At 41.9% G+C, this 18764-nt stretch overlaps 1 protein-coding gene across 2 annotated transcripts in view; it reads right to left on the reverse strand.

Moving 5' to 3' along the window:
• Nucleotides 1-2590: 2590 nt before the first annotated feature.
• Nucleotides 2591-18764, reverse strand: part of brd4 (bromodomain containing 4) — a 29105-nt gene continuing 12931 nt past the window's right edge. For both annotated transcript variants that reach the window (XM_062407360.1, XM_062407359.1), the window contains exons 2-20: nt 14360-14747; nt 13600-13737; nt 13372-13507; nt 12961-13292; nt 12630-12689; nt 12109-12492; nt 11879-12007; nt 10998-11228; nt 10670-10905; nt 9960-10291; nt 9760-9855; nt 9279-9665; nt 7898-8824; nt 7686-7792; nt 7447-7597; nt 7203-7333; nt 6897-7102; nt 5376-5730; nt 2591-5188 (exon numbers count right to left, since the gene is read on the reverse strand). In XM_062407360.1, the coding sequence (XP_062263344.1) occupies nt 5120-5188; nt 5376-5730; nt 6897-7102; nt 7203-7333; nt 7447-7597; nt 7686-7792; nt 7898-8824; nt 9279-9665; nt 9760-9855; nt 9960-10291; nt 10670-10905; nt 10998-11228; nt 11879-12007; nt 12109-12492; nt 12630-12689; nt 12961-13292; nt 13372-13507; nt 13600-13737; nt 14360-14605 (4653 nt within the window). In that variant the 5' untranslated portion in view covers nt 14606-14747 and the 3' untranslated portion in view covers nt 2591-5119. The remainder of the gene's footprint in view (nt 5189-5375; nt 5731-6896; nt 7103-7202; nt 7334-7446; nt 7598-7685; nt 7793-7897; nt 8825-9278; nt 9666-9759; nt 9856-9959; nt 10292-10669; nt 10906-10997; nt 11229-11878; nt 12008-12108; nt 12493-12629; nt 12690-12960; nt 13293-13371; nt 13508-13599; nt 13738-14359; nt 14748-18764) is intronic.

Here is an 18764-nt window from a genome sequence, read left to right on the forward strand (position 1 = left end):
GCTGGAAACATCATATTCCTCACTGCGGTCAGCCAGCCAACACTCGCATCTCGGTGGTCAAATCAACCACACAGAAATTCTACTGCACTCATATACTAACACTTATGGTAAACGCATCCAAACCGCCCAGAAAGGGGACGGCAACGGAGTACTCGAAGTTAGAGGAAGAGCACATGTGGGCCTACGTCCGGTTTTCAAAATAAACTGTTAACATGGAGCCTATAAAAAATGCATACTTGAAAAATAATTTCTTGGATTAAATTCACAAGAAATATATATTAATTTACTGCATATCAAACATATGTCATTTATAGATTAAGAGATTTTTCAAAGTAAAGTCCAACATGTGTAGAATCAAATCAGTTCATTTCTGGATATTTCAAAGGTCTATAAAAACACTTTTACACACTTTTTTCAGGACCCCTCTGACTTCCTACATGCTGAATATAACTTTTTTTTACTGGATATATTAAGAGATTTTCCAAAGTAAAGTTTTCACTGTGGAATAGATCATTTCAGGATATTTCAAAGTTATAAAAACCCCTCAGGAGAGGTCCTGAACATAGGCATATCATTCTCACTCTGAACTTATGGAGAAAAGTTTTTTTTATAGAACTTTGAAATATCCAGAAATTAACTGATTGGATTGTACACATGTTGGACTTTACTTTGAAAAATCTCTTAATCTATACAGTAAATATGTTTGATATTCAGTAAGTTGGTAATTTGAGAGGTTCTGAACACAGGCATATCAGTCTCTCTCTGGAATTATTGATTTAATCAAAGTGTTTTACAGTACTTTGAAATATCCAGATATTAACTACTTGAGGCTAAAAATGTGTGACTTTTAATTTGTAAAATCTTTGATACAGTCACAATATATACACATATATACACGATATATACTTCTTGTGAATATAATCCAAACCATTAACTTTTCAATTATGCATTTTGTGTGTGCTCCATGTCAACAGTTTATTTTGAAAAAATGATTTAGATGCGTTTACCATAAATGTTAGTATAAGCGCGAAGTAGAATTTCTGTGTCGGCTACTTTGACCGCAGTACATCTTGGAATCTGCTTTCTTAAGAAAATGTTTTCCTTGTTTTTTATGGTTTAATCACTTTTTGTAGTTAGCTCTGCGTTTGGGTGCTGAAGCAAAAATGTGTGAGCTACAACGGAAGTAAACACTGAAATGCTAATTAGCTATGATGCTTAAACTGTAGAAATAATACCTTTATTATATCACTGGGGAATGGAACAGACATAGCTTAATAAATGTTTAATAGGAGGAGCACCTTAAAGCAGCACAACGTACAAACCTAAACTTTTAACCGGATTGTCAGAGCGATAAATCAGATAATGAGACTAATACTTATTGCTTCTTTAAAGTGTTTTCAGTCACTGCGTCCTTTTAAATGTTACAACTGTAAGTGTCAAATAAACTAATAAAAAGATAATCAGCGGAAGTTGTATGCTGGTATTTCCTGGTTATTTTGAAAGTGCCGGTAGTGCTGGTTCAGTCTTGATCGCTTGAATATATTAGGAATCAGGGTTCTTCACTGTCCCCACAGTCTAAAGTGAGAACTGCAACACGGTGTTAAAATGGTTCCACAAATAACAAGAACAGCAGAATCTACATAGACAACACCATCACATCTGTGAATTCTATCAAATCAAACTAATATCATTACTATTATTATTTGTTATTACCTGAATTCAAATATTGTTTAATTTGTGTTCTTTAATCAAAATATTAATTTCAGTAATTTGCTGAGCCCCAGCAGTGTGTCACTTTGTACTGTTGACATTAGATAGATAGATAGATAGATAGATAGATGGATAGATTACTTTATTCATCCCCGAAGGGAAATTAAGTAGTCATAGCAGCCGGTACATTTGATGAAATAAAATACAATACAATAAAATAAAATAAAAAATATCGAGGTAGAAAGAATAAAAAACAGAAACACAAGATAAATAGGTAGATAAGGTGCAGTGGCAGATGATGGTCATAGTACTGATGATATGATGGTAATGTTATTGTTAGACAGTATATAAAAATAGTACAGTATATATAGTATATAATATAACATAATATATATTTATATATGATAGTAATTATACCAATATAATAGCAGTATATAGTAATAATGGCAGCAACAGTATATATAATAATAATAGTAAATATAATAACATGTACACATGTATAGATATGTGTATATAGTTATATGTATATAGACTTATATATACAAAGAATATACAAAGACATTAGCAGGCATCTAAACGTAACAACTATTGAACAGAATTAAGATTTTCTGCAGTTTGTTCCTGATTGTTTGACTTTTGTCAGTTTGAAATTTGGAAATCTACAAAAACTGAAAAGTGTATGTGTCAAAATGGATCATGTTATTACAATTCTTATTCAAATGTAGCTGCTCTGTTTCTTCCAGGTACAGCTTTCCTGTGTAAAATATCCCAAAGAATGTAAAATGAGCTGCTCCCTCTTAAGTATCTGCTGGTGGAGAATCCGAGAGCTTGTGAGTGACATTGCAGATCCACCAGAGGCATCGAATTAAAAACAGAGACAAACAGTTTTTTTCGTTTATTTTTTTATTTTCTATAAAAGAAATGAGTTTATTCAATGATCATAACAGACTTATAACAGATCAGGAACCTCGATAGACCAGTCACATACCAAACGATAATCGAGGAAAAGGTTCGAACAAAACCCCCCCCAAACAGAACACATGTAACACAAAATAAAATACCTGAATAAAGCAAACTCTGGGCTGAGCTGCGGGTCAGCACATTCTCGGTAGAACTCATGGCACATTATGTCCAACAGTTACTGTGAAAAGAAAAAAAAAAGGCTAAACAGGAATGAAGTTTTTTTTGTTTTTTTTTACCCTTTCAAAACCAGTCTAATAATAAAAATTATATATTCATATATGGTGGACTTCATGGAAATTTAAAAAAGGTGACTTAAGCACAAAAACAAAATTCTCCTGAAGTACTGTTCATCTGTTTCTCCTCCTCCTGTTTCTCCTCCTCCTCCTCAATAGAATGCTTATCTACATTGCGGAACATACCTCCTTGTACCACACACTTAAAAAAAATTAATAACAATAACAAACAGTCACGCAATCGTCCAAATTTACACAGTCACACTCACAGACCAGACTCACACGCTAAGTGTGGCAATGCGGAAACATCTCTATCTAAAATCTGCTGATTGAACAAAAGGAGAGAAAGTAGTTGTCAGGTGTGTACACTCCAGCTAAAACTAAATTTAAAACCCGAATATTGACAACGGGTAAAATATAAAATGCTGTCTTTTCCTTTTTTTATGTCATTTTATTTTTTTTACACAAACTCTTTCAAAAATCTCCCTCCCCGGTCAAATACTACACCACCCAATTCCGGACTCGCCCCATTTCTAGACCCCCTCGAAGTGTAATATAAGCCAACGAGAATTGCAATACAATACAGGCACTGGAGAAAAAACACCATAAGAGACGAGTGGAGAGGACGAGATGCGTTTCAGATTTCAACCCATCCGAGCTCCAGACGACATCTCCAAGAACAGAAATAGAACTCACATCCACTATTATCGAACAAGAACAAATATAGAAATCAAAACTGTTTTTTTTTTCAGCTTTTTCAGATTTGTGACTTTTGTAATCGTTTTTGTCTTTTTATTTTGTGTCGTCGACACTGTGCCCGTGGTGACGCTTCCAAACCAACCAGGAGCTTTCTCTGATCCCCTCAACTATTCTTTCCTAACCTGGTTCACCAAACAGCTACGTAAAAGTTGGCGAGTGTTTGTTTTTATTCCCGGTTGTCCCCTTCCTGCCTCGAACGCTCCGCTTGTTGACATGTGATCTAAAACCCGCGAGGTCAGATCGGCGTGCTCGCAGCAGCGCGGAGGGGGGGGGGGGGGGGGGGGGGCTCCTCGACTCCTCACTGAACTCCTGCTCGTGGGACTGCTGCGAACGAGCCAATGATATGAACATCTCCAACATCATGTCTAAAAGTGTAATACAAATAACGGTGCAACTTATTTACTCGTAGTGAAATTAAATTTCAACTAAAACTCGGAAAACCACCGGACCTTTCTACTCTTCTGCTAACGATTTTCCTGTTGCGGCTTTAGATAAGAAATACAAGGCAGGATAAAAACTTCAAATGATTCTGTGTCTGGTTAAAATCCTCACTGGAACTATGATTGATGCATATACGCAGGGGTTTTTATCCCCCGCCAACTACCGACCGTGTTTTAGGACAAGTTATAGAGAATAAAAGAGAATGGGTGGTTTGGCATAGACGTAAGTGGCGGAGTGTGTTGGTGTGAAGATTCAGAGAGGGAAAAAAATAAAATAAACAGTTATTGTAGTATAAGAAAATACTTCTTTACAGTAGTTACTACATGATGAAAAAGGTCTGCACTGCTCCTACTCCTGCTTTTTAAATGTTATTGGTTTGTCCATGTGTGCAGGCCACAGAACTAATGGTCTGTTTAGGAAAGAGGTGTAAGGCAAAGTGTACCTTCTCCGCTGAGAAATATACAGGATTTACAGTATGGAAGTTGTTGCCCCCCCCCCCGTCAAATCGCTCCACTCCAACCATTCATGTGTTCACTTACAATAAACAAAACAGACCAGTCCTCTTCATCACCTCAGACATCTGGCAGTTTCAAAACGCAGTCCGTCAGTACATTATCAGAGCATGTTCATAGTTACTGTCTCTACTCTTGTGATTATTGTTTGCGACCACGCACACTAGAAGCAAGTGTGACAAAGGCAACTGTGCCGACTTGGGGGGTGGGGGAGGAGGGCTCCTTCCCTCTGTCGCGGTGAGACGCCGCGCAGACGATGCCGAAATCCCCCCGGAAATTACATCCAGGACAATGAGACTATCCCCGTGAGCTGGGAGCTTCCCATCCGGCATCCGAGCGTCCGTCACGTCTACACACAGCCCGTGTCCCTCTGTGGTGCGTGGTCAGCAAATCTCACTTTAGAGGAAGTGTTAATCATCCAAAGTTCTTTTAACCCCCCCCCCTGCCAAGGGAATCGTATTTTTTTTTTTTTTTGCAGTTACGTTTCAGGTGCTCCTCTCCTCAAAACAGGTTCTCCTCAAAGATAGCCATTAAGTCACTTTGGAAATTCATGTCAATAGTCGCTTCCATCTGGGGAGACAAGAAAAACAAAAGCATTTCCTTTAGAGTCATAAAGGCTGAGAGCTCAAACACCTTCATGTAAGTATGAGAGTCATGCAACTGTTTGTCTTCAAATTGAACTTTTTCTTCTCTGTTGCATATCTTTCACATTTCTCCTTCTTTTGTAACAAATTCGAATTGAACACAATCATCTCACCGCTTCTCGCCTCCTCCGCTCCTGCTCTCGGCGGCGTGCAAGCTCCCTCTGTTGGTCGAGCGGGTTCTGTGCGGCGGGCTGAGGCGGTGTGGGGGGTTGAGCAACCTGCTGAATGGCGGTCGGCGGGGGCTCCTGCTGCTGTGGCTGCTGTTGCTGCTGCTGCTGTTGTTGTTGCTGCTGCTGCTGCTGCTGTTGTTGTTGTTGTTGTTGCTGCTGCTGCTGTTGTTGCTGCTGCTGTTGTTGTTGTTGTTGTAGTTGTTGCGCAGCGGCTTGAATGTGCTGCTGTTCCTGGCGCCTGCGTGGCTCCTCGTGCACCCTCCTGGTCGTCTCCATGACGTCGTCTTCATCCCGACCTCTGGAAAACATTCAGAAGAAATAATTTACACCGGGTGAAATCCAACACGTAGCTGTAGGGGGTTCGTGACTGAGGAAGAGATCTCCTTAAAACTACATCTGGTGCCATTCTGGATGTTTCAAAGGAAAAATGACTAAACATAAAACTGCATGTGCTAAACTCACGATTGCTCTTACAGATATAGAACAGCTCTGTGCAGGCATCTTTAACTGGTTTCTAAATTTGGGAATATGCTAAAAAGCTAAAGATGTGATCGCATGAGCAGTTTTGGAACACATGTTCACCAGTGGAACTAAGATTTGTTTTAAGCAGCTACAGACAGTCTGTGGAGTATCAGTTACAACAGATGGAAAACACTTTCCTCATGCAGCCCCACTTCCTGCTTTTGATGTGACATAAATATTAAAATCTGGCCCGATGCAACATTAAACGTCTCAATAGCCTCACACGAATAAAACATCTGGAAATCAAAACCCTATCTCACGTTGAAACTTGAGCTGCACTTCTGAATTAAAAGGTTGGATGTCAGCTTCAGCCTTGCAAACGGTACATGAGGTTTATTATCAAGAACTTCATTGATTTTAGGGCCTTGAACATCTGCTGCCTATTAAGGGAGCTGTTAAACGACAGTAGTTTCAGACATGATTAAAACGGTAAATTGTAAATTTGAGGAAGAGTAAACACTCATTTATACACTAACAGGATATCACACCCTTATAACTAACCCTAACCCCGAAGATTATAAACTCCTCAGGTTTATATTTAGATGAAACAACCCCTCCTGCATTCCTCAATTAAAATCTATTCTCAGCTGCTGTTGCGGTCCTACAATACAGCCACTAGGGGGCACAATCACATCGACTTTCAGCTACTTAAGAGCCTTTGTAAATTTGTAGTCAAGTCTAATGAAGTATTATTTAAAGCTGTACATTCCTGCCCTTGTTAACATCAGTAATGCAAATCTGACTCACTCATACAGTTGAGGTTCTTAACGTCCTTCATTTGCAATTATATGAGCTCAACAGAGACTCTCAAGACTCAATATTTTCTTTATATCGATCAAACACCTAAGAGATTGCAGCTCACGGATAAGAGAGTTAACCTGATGAGATACATCTGAGGACTTCTGTGTATCATGTGTCCGTGCTTCTTCTTGATGTTCTTACCGTAGTTTGTCCTGCTCCCTGCGTAGCCGGTCCTTTTCCGCCTGCTCAGCTTGGGCCTTCAGGGCTTTCTCCCTCTCCTCTTTCTCCCGAGCAGCACGACGGAACTGCTCAAAACTGTCACTCGATGATTTCACTGCAGACATGGGCGTAGACGTGGACTTCTGTGCCAGACTGGCCCATGAGCCCATGTTCTTTAGTTTCACATCCTGGGAATGGACACAGAGACGAATCATCAACTCCATCTTCTTGCAAGATACAATCTTAAAACTGAATAAATTGAATGAAAAATGTTGCTCTTGCACCCACCTGTACTTTCTTGGGGGCAACAGGCGCCTTTGACTCCTGCTTGAACTTCTCCTTGTCTTGCAGAGAGGGCGGTGGCCCACTGGGCTCAGAGGAGCGGATGACGGGTCGCGAGCTGTCTATGGACTTCACATCTTCACAAACACACACACACACACACAAAGAAGCATAGTTTCAATATCATGTGCAGCTTCTTCTTCATACACCTTTAAATGCAGGACGTTTGAGAGAACGTCTTGGTACTCACTCTGTTGGCCGTGGCCTGGTTGAGAAGGCTTGTTGTCGGGGTGTTTGTGATGGTCTGGTCTCATTGCAGGGTTAAAAGACTCTCCTCTCATCACTGGTGATGGAGCAAGTTTCTCCTCCTTCAACCCACCTTGGCTCCCAGGGGCCCTCTGCTACAAGGCAAGAAAATGGAGACACCATATTGGTCCTGCTCTAAACAGTCACACAAACAGCGTTGTCCCACCAGAGCATGTAACTCACCTTTTTGGGCTGCACGTTGTGAGGTGGAGACGGATGAGACACAGGAGGATACTGGGGGAGTTGTGGGGAATGCATCATAAGAGGGGATGGGTTGTCCCTCATGTGACCTGTAGAACAGAGGCACGTCTGGCTTCAGGCAACATAATTCATTTGTACAGCAACACTTTTCGCTTCCATCCACAGTTACACTTTTGTCATCGTCTCAGACTCACCTGTGTAAGGGTCAGCCTTGGTCGGGCGAGGGGAGGACAGGTCTTGCTGCTGCTGGATGATCTGCTGTGCTTTGTTGGTAGAGATTGAAACCTTGTGTTGTGATCCCAGCGACTGGGCAGCTAGTCCAGCACCCTGCTGGTAGCTCTGTTGCTGCTGCTGCTGAGTGTGCTGCATGTGGCGGGCCTGGTGTAGAGGCATCTGTTGGGGCGGGGGCTGATGTGATGGGGCAGGAGGAGCCTGGGACTGAACATGGAGCTGGGGAGGAGGCAGCGTCGCCTTAGATGAGAGTTGCGATTGTCCCTGGACCGACTGCAGGAGAGAAGTCTGTGCCGGCTGTTGCTGCTGCTGCTGCTGACGAGCCTGCGCCTGGAGCGACTGCATGGACTGCTGGGGCTGACGGGGTTGCTGGAACTGCTGCAGGTATAACTGTACTTGGTTCAAAGGCGTAGTAGACCCTGGTTCTTCATCGTCCTCCAGCAGCATCTGAGGAGGTTGAGAAGACAGCAAGCCCTGGGGTGTAAGTGTTGGGGGGGACATGGGCCGTTGGTGCAGAGGCTGAGGAGGGTGAAGGATCTGAGAGGGGAGCTGATGCTGTGGCGGCGCTGCTGACTGGACCTGCAGTGGCTGTTGCTGCTGCTGTTGCTGTTGCTGTTGTTGTTGTTGCTGTTGTTGTAGCTGTTGTTGTAGCTGTAGCTGTTGCTGTAGCTGTTGCTGTAGCTGCTGCTGTTGTTGTAGCTGTTGCTGTTGTTGCTGTTGCTGTTGTTGTTGCTGCTGCTGCGGTTGTTGATGCTGCTGCAGGGTTGGCTGCGGAGGAGGAGGAGGAGGAGGAGGAGGTGCTGCTTGTTGCTGCTGAGGGAGTTTAGGATGAAGCGGCGCTGCCTTGTGACTGGGTCGAGACGGCTGCTGCGGCATGGAACTGTGCAAGGCTAAAATTACAAATGGCGAAGAAACAAATGCATTGTTAATACTTTGTAAGTTTACAAAACCGCTCTTCATTGAGCTACATTTGTAAGTGTACTAGTATATTTAAGGTCAATACTGTCGAAACAGTCTCATTTGGAAATAAGCATAGGCCAGTGGTGATTAATATGTGCTTTTCTGCACATACATACACAACTAAATATAGTTTATTGTTGCTTAGACTAGAAGTACATGAGGTCAGGGTGATCTCTAGCTTGACCAACAAAGTCTTATCAAGTGAATATTTGTGCCAAATTAGGAAACTTGGGACATCGTATTCTCGAAGTGGGACATACGCATTCATGCTGACAAAATATGAAAATGTCATACTTCATTTGGAGGATCCATTATTGTCAGAAGGACTGCAGGTACACATTAAGAATCAATGAATATCTAATTACTACTTGTGGACAGCCTTACCTGGAGGCGGGAGGACGTGATGCTGGTTAAGGAAGGGGTGGGTCTCGGGGGACACAGGCTCAGAAGAATGAGCATTGAGGTGTGGAGGTGAGGAGGAGTTGCCCGAGTGGTGAGACAGATGCACGAGGGGCTGGTTGAAAGGTGGCAGGGACTCGAAGCCAGTCTCCAGTAACTGGGAAGACTCCAGAGCAGCTACGGGGGGAGCAATGAAGCCTGCAGGAGATGGCTGCTGATGCTGCGGCTGATGATGCTTGATCTGACTGCTCGGCTGAAGGCCTGCAGGCTGGGAATGAAGCCCAGAGTGAGCAGAGCCGCTCTGTGCGTGAAGATGCATCTTCTTCCCCTCCTTTACAGACTGGCCCTTCTTTTTCTGGTGTTTTATTATTTCTGAAAAAAGGTTAAATTAAGATAAGTTAACAGATAACACTGTGTTTTTTATTTGATTTGGGACACTTGAGTGGTAAAATCTGCGATATGTTACCTGTCCCTTCTGCTTCGCTGTCTGAGCTGGAGCCAGTGCTCTCTGAAGAAGATCCCATCTTTTTGGAGGTAGCCATGGACTCCAAAGTCTTCTCAACTGCAAAACAACAACTATGTGTTCATGCACGTCTTGAATAACGCAACTGCTAGTTTATACCTCAGAGTGACTGCTCTCTTTGCTGATTTCCCATAGTCACTTACCTGGAGCCCTTTTCTTCTTGCGGAGGCAGGAAGAAACGTATCTCTCCAGCTCGCGCAGAGTGGAAGGCTTTAGCGTCTCAAAGTCAATCTCTATCTCATCAGGGTTTGAGTTTTTAAGTGAGGGCTCTCTGGACTGGATAATATGTACTACGCGGCCAAGCTTGTCACCTGGAAGCTTGTTGATGTCCAAGCTTAATTGCCTTTTCTCCTCATATGTCATGGGCTTGCCCTTTTCCCCTGACGCTGATGACCCAGCAGCCCCAAGGTCATCTTCCAGGCTGGGAACTGGCTGCAGATTGGGTGGATGGTGGCTTTTCATCCCTTCCTTTTTACTACAGAGGCAAAATAAATGTGAAGATGACCAATATGAAACAATGGCAGGAGTATCTATACATTCTGGAAAAACAACTCAAACAACAAAAATGAATAACTCAAATATGAAGTAGAAATGATAAGGATCCCCTAATATCATTGTGCTTGATCAATGTCAACTCATAAAATACCCGTCAGATTTTGAAATATGATAACTCAGATTACTGAGCCTCCAGTAAATTTCAACTGTAGCCACAATTACACAATAAGAGCATAAAAGAATGCGAAAAAAGAATGTAACGGTAATACTGTATTGGGCAATAACAAGCTGATAGTAAAACAAATGGATAACAGCTTCTTGAACTGACAGCTTAAAATGGAGAATGTATAAAACCCACCTGTGTTTCTTCTTGGAAACAACCTCTTTGTTGTTACTGTTACTCGACTTGTTCTTCTTAGAGATCTGCGAAACAGGTATAGTGTCTTGCATTTCATCCACAAGGCTAGGCATGCTTCCCTTCTTCTTATGCTTCTCTTTTTTCTTCTCTTTCTTCTCCTTCTCCTTCTCTTTTCTCTTTGGTTTGCTGACTTGTGGTTGAGACAGGGCTGCCAGCTGCTCATGGACAGCCTTCAACTGTATCAAGGGAAGAGACCAGATCTCAACAAATGGCAACAAGGGCTGGACCACAAATATGCCGCCACTCCGAACCTTCTGTGATTACTGACCTGTTCCTGGAGCTCAGCCAACCTCTGGGCTCGCTCCTCTTCAGAGTCATCCGTGGAAGACTCAGACTCAGAAGATGAGTCACTGGAACTGTCTGAAGACGAGGCGATGTGGGCCAAAGGAGGTGGAGGCTTAACAGGGGCCGGATGGTGAAGTGTAGGAGCTGGGGGAGAAACCAGAGGTTTGCTCTCCGGTTCATCTGGCATCTTGGCAAAACGCATCTCAAACACATCCTGGAAAATGAAAAAAAAACAAATTAAGTAAGATGCATGTGTATATTTGTCAGTAAAAACACAACTCTTTTTTTTTTCACCGGAATGTGTGCCTTTGTGTATTGGACTTTGTTGGCCAGCTCTGCACTATTGACTATTATAGATCATTGTGTATTGTAACTCTAATCTCTGTATTTCTAGATTTTCGAGTTTGTAGCTGAGTCGTGCGTGTTGACCTTGTCTGTGAATATGCTGCCTTTAATTACCCATTGAGAAATAGAATATCAGATAATATACTATATGTGGCAAATTTCAGTGATTAAGATGGAAATGAGAAGGACACAAAAAGACTACGGCTGTGAAAACAAATGGAGCAAACCTGTGGTTGAGTTAGTTTATTTTGTGACAGAAAACTAGACAAACTGTTATAAATGGTGTAAATAAATACATGTTGAATTTGTATTGTATAAAGAATAAATCAGTGGATAATACATAAGACTCTCAACGACAATATATTTTATTGGATTTTCTAACTAAAACAACGCTGGAGTTTGGCCAAGCTTCTCTTCACGTGTTTTTTTTTTGATGTATTAAACTCTACAGAGATGAACTTCCTGATCTTTTTGGCATTTTAACAAAGTAACAGTGTTTGCACGTAAGGTTGTATTTACCTGTAGTTTGCGTGCCATAGCCACCACCTCGTGGTCTGGTGGGTTATATTTGTAGCAGTTGGAAAACATTATTCGTACATCAGCAGCAAACTCCTGGGGTTCCCGGTATTGCCTGTTCTCCAGCTTTGCCTATTAAACACATCAAGGATATGAATTACTTGCCATGCCACAAGTCCACTCTCTTTAATAACTTATGGTACACTTGATCGACTGTGCCGTCTTCACCACACCTTGATGGTGTTTAGGTCCATGGGATGTTTGATGATATCGTGATAATCATGTAGTCCAAGTGCAGCCACGTCAACGGGTTTGTAGAAAGGCCAGGCGTAGGCAGCATGTTTCTTTGACAGCATATCCCTAACCAAACTAGCACAATATCCCAGTTGATCTTGTGGTTTGGGGCTATGACCTCCGCTTGGTCCGCTCAGTCCGATACCCATGCCTATGTGATGCTGAGAGTCTGGAGCCTCCTTCTTAATCAGTTTTGTAGGTCTGGTACTCTCTCGCCTGGGTAACGTCTTCCCAGATTTGGACTCTGCTGGCGAAGATTCACTGAGTTGGTCATTTGCTGTGGGCGTTGTAGTGTCTGCTTTCCTTTTCTGGCTCTTTCTTTGCTGGATAGCAGTGAATAACAAGAAAGCACAGAAATGGGGAAAAATTAATGGTGATGCCAACCTAAACCACGTCTCAAATATATTGCATTTTCTGTTTTATTTCGTTCATTAATACTATGATTTACATGTTTGCCAACCTTTATTTCCAAAGACTTGTTGAGAAATCGGATCATGTGCGGGTTCGACTGACTGCATGGCTGTGGTACAAAGTTTATTGTTATTGAGACAGTTTTTTCTATGTTGAGGTATAAGATTACATCATAAAAGGTCTAGACTAAAATGTCCAGTTCAAGTTCACTGAAGACCAAAAATACATAAGGCTGAGGTTGATTAAACATGACTAAACGCTACATGGACTTTGTATCTCAAGACTGAGATGAAGACTATGTCTAAAATTATCTTACAAAAATCTAAACTAGTCAAAGATTAGACCCCCTGCCCAAGAATTTTTTCCTGTGTCACACTCACTTTGGTCATGGTAACAGGGTTCTGCAGCATGGGGGCAGTGTTCTGGATGGATGCTGGAGGCAGGGAAGTCTGAGCAGGGGGAGGCACAGAAGTCATGATGGGAACTTGAGGAGCACAGTCAGATTGACCCAGGGAGTAGGGACCTCCGAGCTGGGGCGCGTGGCTAGGTAACGTCGGGGGCACGTGGGCCTGCATCAAAGGCTGGGGAGGTAGTGAAGGTGGCCCCTGCACAGGTCCTCTGGTCAGTGGTGATGCTGAGAGGTTTGACAGACCACGGGTGTGAGGAGTCGTGGACGAAGGATCAATGATGGCCCCTGGTTTCAAGCTCAGGCCTTGATGAGAGAACAAAAAATTATAGCTCGTAGAGGCAAACTCCAAGAACCAAAAAATGCTAATAGTTAAGACACCTACCTCCCTCTCTCCTGCCCCGCCCGCGTCCTTTCCCTGTCATGACAACAATCTCAGTTTCTTCCTGAGGCATTTCTGCGATCTTCCCGAGGAAAAATTTCTCTAGAGACTCAGCCATCAGGACTATGTCATCTCCAGGCTGCAGGGGGAGACAAACACTCTTAGCAAAAGTAGAGGCATATCAGGATGTTGAGCACTTGGTGATAATACAGGTTCCAGGGTTCAACTTACCTTGTTGTATATGTAGCAGTTGGTAAACATTGTGTTGAAGTCTTGGATACATTCTTGGGCATTCAAGTAGTAACTGCTCTCAAGCCTTCTCTTGATTGTTCCCATGTCCATAGGAATTTTGATTATTGAGTAGTAGTCCTGGAAAGGTTGCATACAAGTATTTCAAGAAAGTTGATCGCTTTTTCAATCAAAAATAAATAAATAATAATCTATTATTATAATTTCTTAAGCAATTACAAAATAAGATTTATAGTATCCATTTTAGATTTAACTAAATAATGAAATCAAAAGCTCTTCTTGCCGACAAACATATTGCAAACATGACAATGTGTGTCAGGGTGAAGAAGTTATTTGGAGGGATAATGTTAGAGTTTATCTTTGGTTACATTTTTCTGGATGAGTTTTTTTCTAGGGGTAGAGAGTGTGGTATGTAAACATGTACAGAATGTTGTGTGATATGTTTGATTGGGCTATGTAAATAAAACGACCTGACTGAATAAGCAGAACACAAATCAACAATTACAAAGCTACTTTTTTGCTTATCTTGGAAGAAACAATCCCTGAAATCTCAAGCAAAACTAAAAAAACACATACAGGAGTGAGTTGTTCTGCAGCCTGCAAAAAACATAAATCAACCTATATGAAAAACATACAGTAAAGGTTTGGCTGGAATGTGTAGATGCAGTGACGCTGCTGACAATTTGTATGTGACGCCTCCTATGTTTTGAGGTATGAAGCACATAGGGTGATGAATACTCACAGGCAGGTTGAGTTTGACTGCATCCACTGGTGCATGAAAGGGCCAGGCAAACTGGTGCTTCCACATGGTCTTCACCACCACCTTGAGCAGAAACTGCAGCTGATTGGTCTGGCGCTTTGGCCTGTCGGGAGTGACGTACTCAGGGGCTGAGAGGTTACCCGAGGACTGGGCCTGCCCCTGGCTGCTGCTGCTGCCCGACATTTGCGCTGCGTCCAGGCCGTCCCCCATTCTGTGTGGGTTGAGCATGGGCCCGTGCCCCGGAGGAGGAGCTGGAGCTGGAGCAGGGGCAGGGGTAGAGGTGTTGGCAGGACACCAGTTCAGTCTTGGCCCCGGCACAGACTCCACTGACAGAGCACTGCTGATCCCATTGCACTCCTCACTGGACTCTCTAAAGAGAAAAAAGAACAGTGTTGGCATGTGTGTAAACATCCCTAAAAAAAGATACCACTTTATTTGTCAGAAAGTCAGAAAATCTATAGGACTCATCTAGCATAGTTAAGTAGACCTCTGATACCTTGGTTATTTTAATTGCGCTGCAAAATTAAAATACAATAATACCTGTAAACTACAAATATCAAGCAGAGGATTACTTCCATTATTAATTTAGCTGTTTGGTGTATAAGGTGCACTAAAAGCTCACAATCATTAATTACAACATAAATAGCAAGGTTGTTATCTTTCTACTGATATTGACAACTGAAACAAAATCTGCTCTCTATTCTGAAGCATCAAGGGGTCAAGGTTTCAGTCTAGCATTTGTATGCTCTTCCAGGATCTTTGTCTTCCCTTTCTGTCTGGGGACGTGGGAGTGTTTAGGGATGTGGGCGGACAAGGGTGGAGAGTGGCAGGGGGAGGGTGTGAGGGTGGGTGGTTAGAGTCATCTGGCAGCTGAGGGACTCTGTTCCACTACGCGGCACTCAGTCCGAGATAATGTCCTCTCCCAGCCAGTGAGGGACATCCCATTCATGATACACACAAAGGCTGTTAAGACAAAAAGGCCTAATAATAATAATAATAATAATAATAATACTAATAATAATAATCAAGAAATAATTGAAGGCTTCGGAACTACTGTTGATTACGAAGTTGAAGATTCCAGTCTCACACCCTTGAAGCCCACCACCACAAAAGGCCCATGAAGATAAACACACTCCACTGTATAGATCTGTGATTAATCACATTCCTGTTGAGTCACTTTCTGAGAAGAGAGAAGCAGTTTGCACACCACATGATCGCTGCCTTAGCCTCCCCAAGGCACACAGCAGAGAATCTGACTAACTGACCAATATGTTCAAGTGCTGTTTGAAGCAAAATAACTCCTCAAATAAGATCAAAATAATTTGTATGGTCGCACTCTAAAACTTGTAATTTACTGTCATATACGATGAAGAAAAATAGTAAATTGTCATATTCTAGGAGCTAGAACCACACCTATGGAAACCCAATCACTAACGCTGTCACAGCTCTCACTGCTACAAGCCGGGTATTTCAACACTTGACATGAGGTGAAGTCTAAAATTTTTTTTTTCAAAAACTAGAAAATAAAGAATTTCTGACTCGGTCACTGAGCTTCCATATCTTTAGACAAAGGAATGAAAGCTATTTTCAAAGTGACGGGGATAACAGCAGTGCAAACATGGTTTTATCAATATCTGCTTAACTGTGGTTTGCTCAAGCCACATTAAGTGTGCCACTGCAGTTGATTCACAGGTGCTGTGTATAAAAACAGCATGTTGACTCAGTTAAGAACTAATAAAGTTGTTTTTATAATAAACACCATGGAGAGTAGAAGTTAAATATACTGGAATGTTGCTGGTTCCCCATTTTCCCACCAGGCAAATAAGGATAAGAAATGTGGCAACACAAGATGTTTGGGGAAAAAGTTAACAGAGCAGAATCAATCAATACAACTCTGACACAGTTTCAACAAGTGCTCTTCATGTCTCTGTTACATTGTGAATATTTGGTTTCACATTGCAATTTAGGAGCAACTAAAGATGTTTGTATGAAATATATACATCTTAGTATCATCATATACATTGGCAAATTCTACCTATGCTTGATATTGATTGGTATGGGGGCGCGTCTGTTGTCGGCTAATGTATTTACTAACATTTATGAATAAAGTCCTTGGACTAAAATTTGTCCTATTTTAATGGAGAAAATTAATTCACCTGTTCATTACATACATCTAATACCAGTAAAATGAACATCCTCTTTGTTCAAACAAATCATTAGAAGTGATGACAGCAGGCAATCCTGCAATCTGCTTATTTTTGTTCTTGTGTTATTTAATATTAATTTAATATTGTCTCAGCTTCCTTCAATGGGTTTGATAGTCCAAACTATCCACTATAACTATTTTTACACTGCAAACGAAACCAAACTGTGGGTCAATTTGATTCAGAACAAGACCACCTCCTTTGGCTTGACCAGATTTTTGCCCGGAACAGGGCCGAGGTAACTTTCACATCCATTTTGGTTCAGACTAAACTTAAAAGTCTGATGGTCCAGACCAAACAAGGTGGGTGTGAAAGCGCCCTTAGAGACGGCATTAGACCGCTTCAGCTGATGGTGTTTCTACCAGCCCAACACTGACAGAGCTATCACAACTTATCACTGCTTGTTAAACTTATGAAAACAGTTAGAAGGTTCTCAAAAGCTCTTTCCAACATGTCATTTGCAGGAACATTTGTATAATATTGCTGGACTTTCTGGATAGAGGTTTATTATTATTTTTTAATCTGGCAGTCGTTTCATCTTTCTTTATGAATTTTATACAGAGACACGTACTTCAAAAAACTGTCCTCGGTAAACAAAAAGGAGATGACAGAGAATTTTTGTTTGACGTAGGACAACAGAAAAATAATTAACCAAGTCCAACTAGAATAACAACTTTTGAGAGAGTTATGAGGAAGTCTATCATCAACTGAACTAAAATAACCTTCCCCAAAGCAAACACAACATACTTACAATCATAAATAGCTACACAACAACATAGCCGGATATGAGGAGGTTATTTATGGCAAAACCGGAGAATAAGGATGGTGTTGAATAATTTAATGACGATGAATACAATGGAAATCCACATTTCTTAATGTTTACGTCTCTAAATATAAACATGAGTCAAAGATTTGATCCCTCACAGATGAAATTAATGACGATTATCTCGTAACAATAGAAAAGGAAGAGGGCAACTAAGTGCGTCAGGTTCAAACCCACAGACATACTGCGGGACAAGTCGCAGAACATTTTAATGACTGTCTTCAGAGGAATGTATCACAGGACACAATGGCTCACACCTTTCTGCGTATTGGGCAAAGTACAGCCTCAAAACAAAACAGAGTCTGTTTAAGCAAAAATAACAAACGTGTCTCAACAAACATTATATGTGGTAGCGTACTGCAGTACTACACTGAATTCACGTGTTTTTTTGAGTTTCCCAGTGTACTCAATATCAATCTTGGACCATATCAGCGGAGTCCGGATAATTGGGGATTGATCCGCAGTTTTCTTTTCACTCTGCGGAGACATATTTACACCAGCAATAAATCCTCCGCATTATTCAGTCGACAGTGGGACGACAGCAGATATCCGGGTCAAGACAGTCTGACTAGTTTATTTTAATACACAGGTTTTTCCACATAAATCCTTTTAGTAGGTGTTTATGGTCCAAGGGATATTTTGGCTCATTTCTATCAACAGCTATCTGCTTGTGAAGAAAGATACATTTCAGTCAATGTATTCCATCTCTTTTGCTCTCTTCAGATGCTGTTTACCTGAGGGGCAACCAAACCCTGCTCAAACAAAATCAGTCAAACTAGAAACAGAAACCAGATGGCTTCCCACCTCAAAATCTTGTCCCTTGCCTACAGATTCTGCATAAAATCTGTTACAAGAGATTACTGAATTTAGACACTACATATAATGACTTTTAGGATACTGCAGGGGTCGAGATTATAATTATTAACAAATTATTTGTCCTGCATAGACATTGGAGCAAAAAGATGCTGTCGTAATGGCACAAGCTGTAGTAAAGAGGATGAGCCTAGAGGGAACACATAGGAAGCAGCCAGTCTGAGGTGAGACAGCCTTTACCATGATCACAGGCAGGTACGATGCAGGCTTCTAAGGGCACGAGGCAGACCCATTACCAGGGCTGGAGCCAGCAAGACAGGCAAGTCTAGGGCACACGGGCAAAGTCAAATAAGGTAGCCACAACATGAGGCCTTTCCAGCTGGCCTTCAGGGCTGCATGGAGCAAAGTCTTGTCATATATACACACACACACACACACAAACACTGCCAGATGGTCTTCAGCAGCTCATTAACATCAGCGTCAAGCACACCCACAGCGACAGTTAGGGACACTACAGCTATGCAGCAACGACAAGTGTAAACAAACT

The sequence above is a fragment of the Platichthys flesus genome, chromosome 16, assembly GCF_949316205.1.
Source record: "Platichthys flesus chromosome 16, fPlaFle2.1, whole genome shotgun sequence".
Classification (NCBI taxonomy): Eukaryota; Metazoa; Chordata; class Actinopteri; order Pleuronectiformes; family Pleuronectidae; genus Platichthys; species Platichthys flesus.